The sequence below is a fragment of the Barbus barbus genome, assembly GCF_936440315.1.
Source record: "Barbus barbus genome assembly, chromosome: 19".
Classification (NCBI taxonomy): domain Eukaryota; kingdom Metazoa; phylum Chordata; class Actinopteri; order Cypriniformes; family Cyprinidae; genus Barbus; species Barbus barbus.
In genome coordinates this window covers 11,386,708-11,403,784 of record NC_136747.1, presented here as the reverse complement: position 1 = coordinate 11,403,784, position 17,077 = coordinate 11,386,708, and the positions used below count along the sequence as shown (strand labels likewise).

The 17,077-nt window shown below is 42.7% G+C and overlaps 1 protein-coding gene across 2 annotated transcripts; it reads left to right on the top strand.

Annotated features, from left to right (window-relative positions):
* Positions 1-1,059: 1,059 nt before the first annotated feature.
* Positions 1,060-16,393, top strand: LOC306885708 (homeobox-containing protein 1-like). 2 transcript variants are annotated; one of them, XM_079442426.1, is made up of 11 exons: positions 1,060-1,320; positions 1,809-1,920; positions 3,617-4,025; positions 4,952-5,037; positions 10,991-11,101; positions 11,950-12,075; positions 12,998-13,148; positions 13,628-13,710; positions 13,865-13,960; positions 14,865-14,986; positions 15,072-16,393. In XM_079442426.1, the coding sequence occupies exons 2-11, from the start codon at positions 1,842-1,844 to the stop codon at positions 15,213-15,215; spliced, it is 1,407 nt and encodes a 468-aa protein (XP_079298552.1). In that variant the 5' UTR covers positions 1,060-1,320; positions 1,809-1,841; the 3' UTR covers positions 15,216-16,393. The 2 variants fall into 2 exon arrangements, with proteins under 2 accessions (XP_079298552.1, XP_079298553.1); XM_079442427.1 differs by lacking the exon at positions 11,950-12,075 and having other exon boundaries at positions 15,072-16,391.
* Positions 16,394-17,077: the final 684 nt, after the last annotated feature.

Sequence of the window (17,077 nt, the reverse complement as noted above, 5' to 3'; positions counted from 1 at the left end):
TTGCTAGATGGATCATCCGCTTATGTCTGTGCGAGCTGGCACGCTCATATCAACCTTTCGTAATGAGATCTCACAGAGGGGCAGCCACAGCAGGATGTGCACCAGGCTGGTGATCACCACGAATGCTGTTAAGATGGGTTTCTCTATAGGCCAGGTCTCCTGAGGACAGCATTTCTCATTCAGACAATGAAAATGAACAACACTGACAGGTGACCTGACCCTCCAGAAAAGTATGTAATTTTTTGAGGACCAAGAACTCTGTTGTGGATTATTGTGAATGGAAGTTCTGTTTAAACTTGTTTAATCATTGGTCAGAAATGATCAAACTCGGGCACTTATCCATTATAACTTGATTATTACTACTGTACAAAACAAATAATACCAACATAACATAATTTGTTACAACATTTATTAGTTGTTTAGGCTCTTATTATAACTTGATTATTACTATAATATAACAATAGAAAGCTATTGCTTTGTACTTGTGTGTGTTCTGTATTTTTTATAAGACAGGATGAACTGTTTTAGAGTGAAACAAAACTGATAGAAAAAAATTACTAATGAAAGAGGAAAATGTATGTATAATTTTAGTCTTAATTTTTTTTTTATTTAGATACAAACATTAATATGAGTGTATTATTTTATTGAATACAATTAAAGAGTAAACTGCACATTATATAGTAAAATACATAGTAAAGAAGATTTCATTGTTTAGTCTGTCATGATTAATGCTTTTGTTTTTCAGACCTGCACATGACTGCACATTGCAATGAAATGATATAGTATTAATATAACAACGATTTATTTGTGGTCATTAGTTTAAACCTCATATTCTCAGTGCAAGCAACTCATTATTGATGCATTGTAAACATTCCTATTGCTGTATGAAAAAAGGAAAACCTAAATCTGTACAGAATAGCAGTCCTGCCAAATCAGACAGATGTAAACAAACTTGACAAAAAGTAAATACACATTTCATATTTCACAACTACTCCCAAAAATGTACTCATATGGACTTTCAAAATCTTTTTACATGTCATTAAAGATAGTAAACGAATGGAAGTGTCTTCTGGCAACCACTTCCTGCATCCACATGGGACTGTCGCTGCGGGTGAGAGGTCAATTGTTGACTTCCATATATCCAGTAATATCATGCTGCGGCATCCCAAGACAATGTGACCCTCTTCGGATCACCTTCATTAGCTAGTTGAAGCGCTTCGGCGTACAAGTGAGCGCACGGGAGGGCCGGGATATAACCCAGGGTGTGCACCGACCGCACCATCTCCAACTCCGGCTGCAGTTTGACGGTAGCGCGGGGAGGTAAGGCGGATAACTGCGTGTAGGGCATATAGCTTTTCACGCTAGCGGCAATACAGTTACTCTAGCGCTCTGTGCATCAAAGCTGTGCTACTATGAAGGCATCTCACACCCGCAGTCATAAGTGACATAGCGAGAGGCGAATCTGTTTAAAAAATTACAGCAGTGACTTTTTATTGCACTACGTGACTTTCCGCGTTGTCTGCCGAAAGTAAAAGCCGTCCCCAAGTCACTGGGTTCAGCTGCAAGTGTGAAAACAAAGGCGAAAATAAAGCATTCTTGCATGCAGTTGCACAGCAGCGCGTGCCCGCTGGGGCTAGCCAGTTAGCGCGAGCATGACACAAAAAAAGTCATGATTAAAGACGTGCGTTAGCTGTTATTTGAGGTGGTTATTAAAGCAGACCGTAGCCGAGTTGTTTGTATCGTTACTCTAGCATGACTAACTGACACATGCTGACTGGCTGTTAGCAGTAATTGTGATGTTTTGACAGCCCCCCTTGTCCCCTGCGGGTGACTCCTCGACCATGCGACAGTGGTGCCTTCCTGCTGTGGCTCCACGCGCCGAACCGCTCCCAACGGGCCGGTTATCACCTCAAATCTCAGGTAGGACAACAAATATGATGTGCAAACATTTTATTTGAAGTTACTGTATACTACTATATTTGCATTTCCTGAAGGAATGGCAGTGTTTGCAAAGTAGCATAATTAATTTGTAAAACTAAAAGGTTAGAAAATAGAAATGATATGAGATTGATAGCAATATGAAATATAAGAGATCAAATGGTCGTGTTCAGCGTCCCTTTTGCAGTTCAGTAATAATCATACTATGAAAAACTGTCATTATTTGCTCTCCCTTGTGTTGTTCCAAATCTGTATGACTTTATTTATTCTGTGGAACATAAAAGGTGAATTTTTGAAGAACGTCCTGCTCACTCTTTTCCATATAAAATAGCGAGCCTCAGAGGGACTGAGGCTGTCAGGCTTCAAAATGAGGAAAAAAAGTATTATCAAAGGGGTCCAATATGACTTTTGTTATATATTCCAAGTCTTATGGAACAGCTTTGTGCAATCCAGTTCATCTCACATGTATTTATATTTACATTTACATTTATCTGACGCTTTTATCCAAAGCGACTTACAATTGCTATATATGTCAGCGGTCGCACGCCTCTGGAGCAACTAGGGGTTAAGTGTCTTGCTCAGGGACACATTGGTGTCTCACAGTGGATTCGAACCCGGGTCTCTCACACCAAAGGCATGTGTCTTATCCACTGCGCCATCACCACCACCATACACAGGGATATTATTTATTTATCATATTATTCTCTGTTGTTGTTTCTAAAATTTTGGAACAGTCTGACCAGTCAGCAATACTGGTTTAACCAATGACATGAGTTGGGGTGGGACTATCTGTTTTGTTTACCAATGGGAGACTTTTACTGTTCAATAGATTGCAACAGTGCCCACCCACTTTTTTTTTTTTTGCAGCTTTATACCGAAATTATTTTTCTTTTATTATTCTCATAGGGGTTAAAAAAAGTTTAAGATGTTTAACCGGCTATGAGGTGAATCACAACATTGAAAACTTTGAAGCAAAATGGCACAGGAATGTTTACTTTAATGGGAGAAATAACTACAATCTCATGAAGCATAACACATGACAATGATAATATAAAAATAATACAGAAACATAAAACTAGTAATATAAATATGCTTATGTTTATGCTTATGTTGCTTATGTATGTATACAGTATGTGTGTGTGTGTATATATATATATATATATATATATATATATAAAACATAAGCAATGTATTTTATGTTTATTGCAAAATGTACATTCATAAAAATATCTAAGTTTGAGAGCATGGGGAAACTGATTCTGTCATTATAATGTGGTTAATGGAAGTGGGCAGGCGCTAAATAATTATTTTGGCACAATTTTCTTGTTTTTCCCTGCTTGGTGGAGATTTCTCTGCAGAATCATGGGTAATCTAGGTTTTAGATACTCTGCTGTTAAACACAACTTTTAAAAAAGAAGTTTAAATCAATTAATAACCTTTAGCTTATAGCATGTCTGTATTTAATGGCTTAGAAATTCATAGTTAAAAATGAATTCTCCAATGGAAAAAAATAAATAGATTTTCATTGTAGTCATTCTACAATCTGCTATTTTTGCTGTTTTTTGTGGTTACACTAGTGATGCAGAAATTACACGCTTCTCATATGAAGAAGTGAAGGTTAATATGATTATAAACACAACATAATTGGCTTTATTTTTTGCCCTGTCTTGTCCCGTAGATGTCAGGATGGAGTGTTGTGATGTGGAGCCGCGCTATACCATTGAACAGATTGACCTGCTCCAGCGTTTAAGGCTGTCAGGGATGACGAAACCTCAGATCATTCAAGCTCTTGAGTCTTTAGAGAGGCTCGATCCAGACCATCGTACCCCATGCTGCAACAATCACTCGGCCCCACCCAGTGCCCCTACCTCCGCAGCCCCTGCTGCTCCCTCGTCCTCCTCCTCTTCCTCCTCTCTTACCTCAGCCACCACACAAACCCCTGTTATTGATGCTGCATTATCACCTAGCAACAGCTATGATGCCTCGCCCCCGCCCATGTACCCACCCAACGCAGTTCAGAGGTCGTTTAGTTACGACTTGGCAGAAGAGGACTGGGATCTGGAGGAGAAGGTGGAGGAATACATGAGGTATCTTTTATGAGCTGCTTCTGTGGGCTTCTCTTCTCACGTCTACTGAGAGGTAGAGATTAATATAACAGCTGATAATGACAGTTAATGTCCCTGAGCAACAGTGTAATTTTCAGAGAACAAGAGCCCTTTCTGAATCAGGTCAGGTGGACATTTGGTTCAAATGCATACTTTTTGTAGCTTTTTCTGTTACTGCTTTGGCTCTAGAGAATGGCACATAAAACAGTATGTTCCTCATTTAAGGCAAGACACACAGGTGAATAGGGGAATAATTAACTAAAAGATATCACCAATACTTCTCCAGTTGATTAAGTTAAGAATTGTAAAATGTTGCTTTTTTGTAATTTAAGTTTTCTGAAATGCTATGCATGTATATTAATACACAAAAGAAGCATTATCTAATAAATATGCACTCATTTCCTGAACGGAAATCTGAACATTGTAAAAAAGCCAAGTTCAGCATTTTTGTTTTAATTTATTCAAATATTAAATTCAAAGGTTTTTACAATCAACAGCCAGAAAACAATCACCATATTTTTAGGAATAAATCCTAGATATTAAAATTTTGGTTGTAATTCATGAATAGTTGAAAGATTGGTCTCTTTTTAAAGAATACAAACAGCAGGTTATTGACATTAAAGCATTTCATTAAATGAAAGTGTAAAACGTTTACTGTAAAGAAAATGCACTGTACAAAAAATTTTAATACATTTTCTAAAATTCTTTGCAATCTAAAATTGCAATGAAATTAAAGCTATATGTCTAACTATTTAATTTACAGTTCCGATTTTGAAAAGATTTTGTTTAGGTGCTATATCAAAACTATTGAATTTTTTAATGCATTTTTCTGTCACAAACTTATAAATTTCTATCACGGTATTACTTCTACCACAAAATAAAAATGCTTGTCTTTGTTTGGACTGTAGGAGGGACAGCAACCTTGTAAAAGAAGAGATAAAGGCTTTTCTCAATAACAGAAGGATCTCGCAGGCAATTGTGGGACAAGTCACAGGTACTCTGAATGCTTTCTGTCTTGCAGTGGAAAAAGTGTAGCCAACAGAGGCAGTTTTCTTATCATGCAAATCATCAGAAAATGTAGTACTTAAAGTATTGTTTTTACATCTAAATCCACCAAACATATTTATTTACTGTACATTCATAAAGTATTAATTATTTCCTGTGCTGAACAGGAGAAATATATTATTCATATTTTTATTTTCCTACATGTCAAGAGTGCTCCAAAATTTTGCCCATCAAGACTATCAGAGAAAATCTGGGCCAACCACAACTTTACTAACCCACACGTTGACATGAAGGAACAAACCTCAAGCATGTGAAACTAGTGCATGTGCGACAAGTGCATAGAGAAATTTAGACCGATATCGATATTCGAACATATCTGTACAATAAAATCACTGAAGTCTGTGAAACAAACTGTGATTGCAAGTTTAATAAATATCAGCACTGGATCTCATTAAATACACAGAGTACAGATTGGGTCCAGATGTGCTTGTAGTATCAAAATCAGTTTATTTCAAGGACATTCACAGTTCCCTATCTGTCGGTCACTCCGAGTCACATCGGTGACCGACGAATTGGGATCTCGCTTAGAGAGACCAATCCACTTCGAGTGTAACTAAACGAGCCAATGCACATTGGCATGCGATTATTGCATCCAGCTGCCGCTGATCACAGCGTGAGTATAAGTAGGCAGCAGGTGCAGCGCATATTCAGCTTTTCGCTTCGGAGCCGAGCGGTTACATCGTTCTGCTCCTGACTTCTGCTGATGAGTGAATTCAATGAGTTGAGCATGCTCTTCAGACTCTCGTGCTGGCGGTACGGCGCTTCAGCGGCGGTGGTTCTTCCTGTGTCGAGTGGATTGCACACATCAGGTTGCACTACCCCCTGTTTGTCTTGCAGACGACCATCTCCCGTGTGCGCTTCAGTATGCTAAAAGAGCTTATCCCTAAAAGAGCATTCACGGGTGCGTCTTTTTAAAGACGACGTTGCATCTGGCAAACTCGACGTTACGTCTTTGTAAAGACGAGTTGGGTCTTGCTACAGACAACGTGTCACCCGTGCGTTTCTGGATGCGGTCGTTACCTGGCGCCGGGTGATGGTCATGATCGCTGCCTCACGTGCCTGGGCAGTAAGCATGCTGAGGTGGCGTTCGTGGATGAGGCATCTTCTCATGGTGGGAAGATGATCATCTTGGAGTTGCGGGCCAGGCTCCATTACCTCGATAAAGGGGCGGAGCCCTGTTGCCTCTGCCTTGATCTAGTTATTTTTTTTGGCTAAAGCAGACAAACGAGGACTACTTCAGGTGGTGGTATGGGTGGTCTGAGGATTATAGTGGTGGCAAACCCTCCAGGGAACCAACCCTCGAGGGACCATCGCTCCTCTTGCGCTCCGAAACCAGTGGAACGTTACTGCCAGAAACTGCCCTGCTAGCTCCTCCCCCCCCACCACCCTCGATGGTGGTTCAGCTAGGGGGTATACGGGGGTCCCCCCGGTGGAGTGGTTGGTTGCGATGCAGTCGTGTCCTAATACCGTCTCCACCCGGCAGGGCAAACCGTGCCTCCTCTGCCTGTAGGTACTCGTCTGGTCTGTCCGGCGACGCTTATGTGGCCTGTGGAGAAGCTGCCTCCACCTTACGCTACGGCGTTACTGCAGGTTCTTCAGGCTAAAAGCCCTGAGGGACATGCACGAGGGTGGTCACGATCCGGAAGCTCTGAGAGCTTTTTACCGCTTCTGACCTCGCGCTATGAGCTACAAAGTTCATTGCGCGGTCTCTGGGTCGTGCGATGTCCACAATTGTGGTCCAGGGCCGTCACCCCTGGCTGTGTCTGGTCAACATGGGGATGCCGACAAAGTTCGGCTGCTCAAGGACCCTGTGTCCCAGACTGGCCTCTTCGGCGACGCAGTCAGGAACATGGCCCAGCAGTTCTCGGCTGCTCAGGAGCAGGCTGAGGCGATCCAACACGTCCTGCCTCCACCCGTCCGCCGGCTGCAGCACCCCAGCCTGCTCGTCGCCGAGGGCGGCCCCCTGCGTCAGTCCCCACTCCCGCACCGTATCCGTAGCGGCACCGTTGAGCTGGGTGTAGGTAGGCAGGCCGCCCCGCCCGCCCTGGCCCCCGTCAAACCTGGCGGTGAGCGGAAGAGCAAGAGGCCCCGGGACGGGCAACCCAGAGAGAAGGAGGACTGCTTCGGGAGGTGATGGATGCACCTCCCCCTCCCCCGGAGGATGGCCGGGTGGAGAATCTTTTGTTTCAAAAATCTCGACAAGAAGCGGTTGTCTCTCTGGGTCCCAGGAGGGCATGGAGAGTCACGGACGGACCAACACACTCATCCTCCCCTTTCGCCAGCTGGCAGCAGTGGGCGGTTCGAGAGCATCATCAAAGGCCCTACTCACGCATCTTCTGCCAAACCACGGAACCAGGAATGCATGCACCACACACTCAGACCCCTCTTTGGTCTGCCACGGGCCGTGTTCCTGCGTTCCACCTTGCTGCCCCACCACGGGTAAGTTGGTGGTCCCGCTGGTCCGCTTGTACGGTGTCTAGGTGCCTGGCAGCGCTACCCAGCCCGTCTTGCTGGCTCCGGTGGACCATCATACTCGGCTATGCGGTTCAGTACCCTCTCAAGTTACGAGGCATCCACCTCACAGCAGTGAAGGCAGCTGATGCTCATGTCTCGGGTGGAGAGGTTGCTGTCCTACTGACGAAGGACGCGATGGAGCCGGTCCCTCCAGCCGATATGAAGACAGGGTTTACGACCCTTACTTCATTGTGCCCAAGAAAAGCGGTGGGTTACGACCAATCTTGGATCTGCGCGTCTTGAACCTTGTTCACAAGCTTCCGTTCAAGATGCTCACACAGAAATGCATCTTCGGGTGCATCCTTCCCCGAGATTGGTTTGCAGCGATCGACCTGAAGGACGCGTAGTTCCATGTGTCGATCCTTCCACGCCACAGGCCATTCCTGCAATTTGTGTTTGAAGGACGGGCATATCAGTACAAGGTCCTGCCCTTCGGGCTGTCCCTGTCACCCCGTGTCTTCACAAAAGTGGCGGAAGCAGCCCTTGTTCCCATGAGAGAACGGCGTTCACATTCTCAACTACCTCGACGACTGGCTTATGCTGGCTCAGTCTCAACGGGCTTGCAGTGTTGGGGGTTTGGACGGGCCCCCAACTGCGCTGGCACATAAAGTGCCTAGAGTTGCTAGCAGTACGCCTGGCCTTGTTCCGTCTCAGGAGGCGCTTACGAGGCAAGCACGTACTGGTCCGCACGGACAACACTGTGACCGTTGCGTACATCAACCGACAAGGTGGTCTACGCTCCCGTCTCATGTCGCGACTCGCCCGCCACCTCCTCCTCTGGAGTCAGAAGCATCTGAGGTCGCTTCGTGCCATTCACATTCCGGGCTTGCTCAACCGGGCAGCCGACGAGCTGTCATGAGCTGCGCTCCCCGGAGAGTGGAGACTCCATCCCCAGATGGTCCAGCTGATTTGGAGACGTTTCGGACCCGCTCAGGTAGACCTGTTTGCGTCTCTAGAGACCTCTCATTGCCAGTTGTTTTACTCCCTGACCGAGGGAACACTGGGCACGGACTTACTGGCACACAGCTGGCCGCGGGGCCTTCGCAAGTATGCGCTCCACCCAGGGAGCCTTCTCGCACAGACAAGATCACCCTGTGCAAGATCAGGGAGGACAAGGAGCAGGTCCTGCTCGTGGCACCGTACTGGCCCATTCGGACTTGGTTCCCAGAACTGATGCTCCTCGTGACAGCCCCTCCTTGGCCGATTCCTCTGAGGAAGTATCTACTGACTCAGAGACGGGGCACCTTGTGGCGGAGGTTCTAGGTGACCTACCCCAAGAGGTAGTTGACACCATCACTTCGGAAGGAAGTGGAACCTGTTAGTCGAGTGGTGTTCTTCTCACCGAGAAGACCCCCGGAAGTGCCCGATCAGAGTCGTGCTGTCCTTTTTGCAGCAGGGGTTGGAGCGAAGGCTGTCTCCCTCCACCCTTAAAGTCTATGTGGCTGCGATTGCTGCCAACCACGACCCCGTGGAAGGGAAGTCGGTGGGTAAGCATGACTTGGTCATCAGGTTCCTTAGGGGGGCAAGAAGGTTAAATCCTCCACGGCCCCCCTCTATACCCTCTTGGGACCTGTCTCTAGTGCTCAGAGCACTACAGCAGGGCCCATTTGAGCCTTTGCAGACAGTTGAGCTGAAGTTTCTTACAATGAAGACTCTGCTCCTGCTTGCATTGGCCTCCATCAAGAGGGTAAGGGACCTGCACGCATTTCGGTCGACGGTTCGTGCCTAGAGTTTGGGCCGGCTGACTCCCAGGTAATCCTGAGGCCCCGGTCTGACTATGTGCCCAAGGTTCCCACTACTCCCTTCAGGGACCAGGTGGTGAGCCTGCAAGCGCTGCCCTCGGAGGAGGCAGATTGAGATGCTATGTTGACAGGACGCAAAGCTTCAGGACCTCAGACCTGTTCTTTGTCTGTCACGGAGGCCGGCAGAAGGGGAATGCCGTCTCTAAGCAGAGGATGGCTCACTGGATAGTGGACGCCATCACCCTGGCTTATCAGGCACAGGGTGTGTCCTGCCTGTTCAGGTTGAGAGCCCACTCCACTAGAAGTGTTGCATCTTCCTGGGCGTTGGCTCGTGGCGCCTCGCTGGCAGATATTTGTAGAGCTGCGGGCTGGGCGACCCCTAACACGTGTGCATGGTTCTATAGCCTTCGTGTGGAACCGGTTTCCTCCTGTGTTCTCACCTCAAACGGGTAGAAGCACTGAGAGGCTCCGGTTTCGGGTCGGCTTGCTAAAACTGCTCCAGAGAGTCCGTACTGTAGACCCTGTCGAGCTCCTCCATTCCCTCGGCAGTCAGACGTGGCGGAGCGTCTGACGCCAGGCCCTCACTCGATGAATCCGTGAGAACCGGTAGAGGGCTGGGTTCCATATGTGAAACCTAATTGGATCCCATGTGTGTGAAGTCCACGGTATAGCTTTAGAGCCCGTTTCCCCCCGGCAGATGTTCTGCCATTGTCCAAGAGGCTACAATCTCCTCTAATCTTCCATATGCACCTAAACAGTTCATATGCGTAAGTACTTCTGAACCTCCTTCGGGAAGGGTGGGCTTCCGCAGCGTCCGGTTCCAAGTGGAACGGGTACGTTTCCCAGTGTTATCCAGTCTTACTGAGTGGGTAGTGCCATAGCAACAGTAACTGGTCTTCTGTGCTAAGCCCTGACCTGTGCCAAAAAATAGGGGCACAGGAGGCTTCCACAGGACACTGGAAGGGGCAGTATCCGTGGCCCTTTGGTAGGGATCCCAATTCGTCGGTCACCGACGTGACGTCTCCGTTCCCTCCTTCAGGGAACGAGGGTTACATACGTAACCGAGAAATTTTCAAAAAATAATAGTGTGTGTGAAAAAAGCAAGATGTTTGTTTGAAATTTAACTTTGTAGTGAGTCAATAGTCAATGTTACATTGATCACATGCTGAACTATTATTCAACTATTTTATTTAAACAATATTTTAGAAATGGTTGGACCTTGAATATCCTTGTAAAATCACACCAATTAAATGAAGCAATCTTATTTTAGAATTACTTATAGTATTTTTAATTAGCTTTTTATTTTTATATTTCCATTTTTCATTTTAATTTTAGTTGTTTTACGTGCTTTCGGTATTTTATATTACTATTTATTTTTTTCAGTTTTTCTTCAGTTTTATTTTTAGCAATTTTAGTGCTAAAACTTTTCAGTTTTTTTCTAATTGTTTCTATTTTATTTAAAAATGTATTTAGATTAACAAAAATGTTTTTAATAGTTTTAGTTAGCAATAATAACCCTGGCATGGCGTTTCCAGAATGTTTGGTTTTATGTTGCTGGATTCTACTTTTCCTGCCATTTCTTTCACTGGTTATTTTCCTTTTTTATGACTGCATGATGTTCTGCAGGTATCAGTCAGAGCTACATCTCTCAGTGGCTTCTGCAGCAGGGGCTGGAGATGAGCGACTCCAAACGCAGGGCGTTCTATCGCTGGTACCTGCTGGAGCGCAACAGCCCAGGTGAGTTGTGATTCCTCTGCAGGGAGATGATTTGCCAAAAATAATGCAGTGGCCTGAATTGTGGGCTTGGGGCTTGCTTAAGCAGGAATTATGTTTAATGTTTAGGGGTTTTATGTTTAGTTTTGATATATATATATATTTTTTTTTTGGTCTTCATTTGCTATTCTGCCTTATCTTCCCTATATAGTTTGCATGGTCCCTGAGGGCTTTACATTAAAGAAATCAGGACTGTATTGGAAGGACATGCTATGTTGCCGCACTGAATTGAAATTCAATCAACTTGTGTAATTTCCCATCAATTATGCGCTTAGGTTAATGCTGTTCTTGGCACATCCAAGAAGTGTAGGTTGTGTGAGTCGGAAATGAGCCTTAAACTCTTTTAGGCTATAACAACGCCAACACCCGCATCATCTCGCATTTATAATATAAAGAACGTGTTGATGTGTAAAGGAGCTAATTAAGTAATGTGAAGCCCTCCAGGACCACTTCTGCTCTCCATCTCCAAGGTTAGACCTTCTTTTGTAGCTCTCAGTCCTGATCCTGGGTTTGTCAAATGCTGGTTTTCATGTCCTCTGCACTGAGGTGCAATTAACACCTGACCCTACTAACAGAGCCCTGAGCATGACGCTTTTACATTCTCTACAGTACTAGAGAATTGAGCATGGCTCCAAGAACCTAATCACTTTGAATGTCTATTAACACTGTTATCTTCAATTAAGTTTTCTCAAAGGATTTTCATTGAGCACTATGTTAATATTTGTTACCCGACATCACCATTAACAGCAAGTTTTCGGCCCACGAAGGGACTGTAGTTAACACAGTTTTCTGATTGCCCAAATGGGTTAAAGGAATCAGATGGAGTGAAAACCAGCATGCTCAGGTCCCCAGGAGTAGGACTGATACTCCCTGGAATAGGCAGCGAGAACTGCTGATGCACCTCCTCCCCTGGTACTCTGCTCACCAGTCCCAGTCAGGTAACGTCCATGCAGCATGGAAACACAGCTTCAATTCAGTACATCTGGTTTGGGAAATTAATATTTGTTCTCTTTGAGTCTTAAGTCACCTTTTCACAATCTCCAAAAATAATAGACCAGAAATCATTCATTTCCAGTGGAGAGTAGTATGGCAGCTGCGTGGAGTTCTGATTGTATGCATAAGTGAAATTTCAGATCTGATTTGAGCTTCGGATGAGTTGAAATATTTTAACTTTTGCAGCTAGACCATATGCGATTCTACTAAAATATTCTATTAAAAATTGTGAGATTAGAATTAACAATATTCTTGCAACAGTACATTTTTCTTTAAATACTATTTTTGTAAAACGGGCAGTTATAAAAAATTATATCTGAAATACTAATTACAAAATTAATTAAGTTGACTAGCTCTAGAAAACCCATTAGGCTTTTCTTTCAAACGTATTGCAGTCATTTTTTTGTGTGTGGAAATACATGTGCGTCACAACCAGTTACGACTGCCACTAAGGGGCGAAATGCGACAAACGTCTGGAAGTAGTGGAAAGGCTGGTTTTAAAATCTTTTAGAATGGTTCTTTAGATTTCATAGAAAATTACACTCCAGTGGTGTTCTAAACCTGGATGACTTTCTTTGTTGCATGGAACACAAATGCAATGAAAGTGGATGGGGCCCAGGGATCATTTTATGGAAAAGAGCAGCAGACAATCTGCTTTAATTATCTCCTTTTGTGTTCCATGGAAGACAGTAATGCTGTTTTGAAACAACTTCAGAGTGATTAAACAACAAAAAATGTTATTTTTTTGGTGAACCATCCTTTAATTTGTGTTTAACTACATGTGTAATGAATTCATATTTGCTCATATTTTGATTTGTGTGCATTTTAAGTTCTATATTCCATATTTTTGGATAATGTTCACAACAGGTGCCACATTGTCCATGCGTTCACTGGTGAAAGAGGAGCCTGACTGGAGGTTGGCTGCAAGCCCCGCAGACAGGGCAGCAGTTGGGCCTTTTAGACTGCGCAGAGGTAGTCGCTTCACCTGGAGAAAGGAGTGCCAGTCAATCATGGAGAGGTAAATCACAGAGCATTACCGTCTTTGGCACTATTCAGACAGTAATTGTTTCTCAGGGTGACATCTGTAAAAGAATGTTTGCATGACTCCTTTGAGATAACACTCAGCCATGCTGTTTCTATACGTATAGGAAACTATTTATGTGAGTGACAAGCACATAATATAAATGGAATTCACATCAATATGTGCATTTATAATATTATTTTTTTTTTTTACAGTATCCATCCAGTGGTTGATAGGAATTGTAAATTTTAATGGCACAATCCCCATATTTTTGTAGTGCGGTATGGTGACAGTGTACCCATAAAACTGGAATATTTTCTTCATTCACAAGCATTTTTACACTTAATGTCACTGTTATCAACATTAAGTAGTTTTATTAAATTTGTTACAGTGTTCTAAGGCCTTTCCTGTTTCCTATTGGTTGAACAATGATCATGATATCCCAAGTCTTGTTCTGATTCACTGTTTGTTCTCAGTTTCTTTATAGAGAATCAGTATCCTGATGAGGCCAAAAGAGAGGAAATTGCCAATGCTTGTAATGCTGTCATTCAAAAACCTGGTAAGTGATTGCAATCAGTATCTGAATATCCTCAGACCCAGACTAGTTGTAGCGTTGCCATCTTTGTTGCAAACGTTCCCCTGCCTTACTGAATGTATAAATGCCTTCACATATTGATTGAAATAATTAATTTCTTATATAAATGTTGTTTCAGGATGCAAACTTTCAGAATTTGAACGAGTCACTGCTCTCAAAGTGTACAACTGGTTTGCCAATCGGAGGAAGGAGATGAAGAGACGTGCCAACATAGGTGAGACGGCAAGAATGATGGTCTGACAGGTTGTCACTGATTGTAAGTGACACAAGCATTAAACGATTATCTAGGAAGCCTGAAGTTTTCATTTTTTCTCCAGTACTCCATGTGGAATATTCCTCACATTAAGCCACCAAAAGAGTTTTATTTTAAGAACAAATTCAAGAACTGTCTGTCTGTGGGCCCCCGTCCAGTAATGATCCCTGGCTACTAAAAATAATTATTTATACACTACTGTTCAAAAGTTTGGTCTCTGTAAGATTTTTGTAATGTTTAGTAATGCCCATCAAGTCTGCATTTATTTGCTCAAAAATACTGTGGAATATTATTACAATTTAAAATAACTGGTTTCTATTTGAATATATTTTAAAATGTTAAATATTCATGTGATAGCAATGCTGAATTTTCAGCAGCCATTACTTCATTCTTCAGTGTCACATGATGCTTCATAAATCAATTTAATATGCTGATTTACTGCTCAAGAAACATTTCTTATTATTTGCAATGTTGAAAACAGCTGCTTGATATTTTTTGTGTAAACTGTCATGCATTATTTTAGGGTTCTTTCATGAATAGTAAGTTCAAAAGAACAGTATGTATTTGTAATTGAAATGTTATAATTCTATTATATAAATGTCTTTTAATTTAATGAATTAAAGTATTAAAAGTATTAATTTGTTTAAAAAATCTTACTGACCCCAAACTTTTGAACAGTGTATATTAGCTTATAATCATGTGACTTGTCTAAAGGTAATTAGATGATGTTGTTTTGGGGGCGCGTTAATCATTGACTTTTTTCTTTGGCCCTCTGATATTAGACTTTGCAGTCTGATTGCTACATATGAACTTTTGAACTGTCATTGTTATCATCTTTAATACACTCTCTGTCTCTTTTGCTCAGAGGCTGCCATACTGGAGAGCCATGGGATAGAGGTGCCCAGCCCCAGCTGCCAATCCAACAGTGAAGAGGTCGAGACTCAGGAGTTTGGAGATCAAGTCATGAGTCAGCGGTTCTCTGAGCAGGTTAGAGGTTGTTGTTGTTAATGCACCACTTGGACTGCTTTTGTGGTCAGGATTGTTCACTTGAACGTGATGTGTTTGTATCCAGGAGGAGCTCTCTCAGAGAAAAGACATTGAGCCAAAAGGTGCCATGCTACCTCCTGTGGAAGTGGTGTCTCCTCCAAGCCCGACCTCTCAACTCATGGAACGGAAATTACATGAGTCAAAAAGGGAGGCTACTGATGACGATTAACCAATGAGCCGAGTCATATTTTTTTTCCAAAGTGGCTTGACATGGTTGTTCTCAGCCAAGCCTGACACTCTAAATTCTCTGGTGCCTCTAGTGGTAGGGAGGCCACTCTTATGTATTTACAGTAATCACGCTTGTAGTAACGGCAATATTTACTCTATACAGTATATCATGCATTCCAAGACAGTCTTAACGCTTCCCGCAAGAGGGAAAGATGCGTAAGGTGCAAAGTAGTAACTTTCTCATTCTGTTAAAGCTGTTTGCTTTCATTTCTCAGTGTTCTCATATACAACAGTTTCACCTGTTATTATCTCAAGCGAGCAGTCTAGAGAAACCTGCAGGACAGGTGTTTAATTTGACAGAACGGGTGCACTGAACCCAGTTTGGAGTCTGTGAATTTTAAGAGCTTAACAGTCTCTTATTGTCATATGCAATAGTTAAAGGACGAGATTGGATAGATACACCCCTAATAGATATGCCAACTCAGGTAGAACTAAACTTGGCAATTAAATGAGAAGTTTTCACCATCATAGAAATCAGTGTTTCACACAATAATGGTTCACTGGGTAGAAATGTGCCCTATCTCAAGCATTACAGGATTGTGTACATAATGTTTTTCACTTTTTTTTCAGATATGATCTGGAAGTAATATTCAGATTATCATGGCTCTGTTTTTGTATACACAACGATTGTAAGCTCTTTGTATCCAGCTACTTAAGCTATACTGACCCTGACTAGTGTGAGGGCTCTAAAATGCTTCAAAAGCCCCCCCCCCCCCTAAAGTATTATTTGCTATAAGCATCATTTACTTACCTCTTTAATAAGGTAATGCAGTATGTAAAACTACAAGTATAATATTAGCATTTAATGCAACAAGCTGCTTTTCAATGGATTGATATCCACGGTTTGTTTTTCTGTCTTAACGAAAGCCAAAGCTAGGCCAAGTTGTAAAAGAATGCTTTTTACATCAGTGTCAAATAGACTTGACGATTGCTTAAGGCACATCAACGTGTCTCGTGAGAAGCGCTTTGAGCGTGCAAAGGCTATAAGCTGTACAGTATGATTATTCTGGCCTATCAGCTCTGTACACCAACAGGATTCAATGCTGCACGCTGTCAAGGCCCCCTACTCTGTGCTTTTTCCTAATGATATCAAACAATAAAATGAATAAACAAATGTATTGTTGAGTTTGAATTCAATTTATATTTGGGAAGGATTTAAAGAAAGTTGTTTTGCAAGCTATTTTTACCCTTTATGTAAAACAGGTAACATAACTGAGCCCAAGTTTTGGTTTGGTAAGATTTATATATATATATATATAGATAGGGTTAGGTTATATATATATATATATATATATTTGATTTAAAAGAATTGTCTTATGCTCACCAAGGCTGCATTGGTTTAATTAAAATTACAGCAAAAACTGTAATATTGTGGAATTACAAATATTGGAATTTTTGAAAAGTATTAAAAATGCTGTTTTCAATATATATTTAAAAATGTAACATTTCTCTCTGAATTTACACCATTTTTGACACTTCAAGGGGTCATCGGATGCCCATTTTCTACAAGTTGATATGATTCTTTAGGGTCTTAATGAAAAGTCTGTAACACAATTTTTGGACGCAGTGCTGCTTAATATTTCTGTTCAAAAGAACGTCTTGGTTACGTTTGTAACCCTCGTTCCCCGAAGGAGGGAACGAAGACGTCACATCGGTTACTGACGAATTGGGATCTCGTCTGAGAGCCCGGTCATCTTTGAGTGTAAACTAAACGAGCCAATGCACATTGGCATGCGATAATTGCATCCAGCTGCTCCTCGTCATGGCACGAGCATGAGTAGGCAGCAGGCGCAAGATAGGACA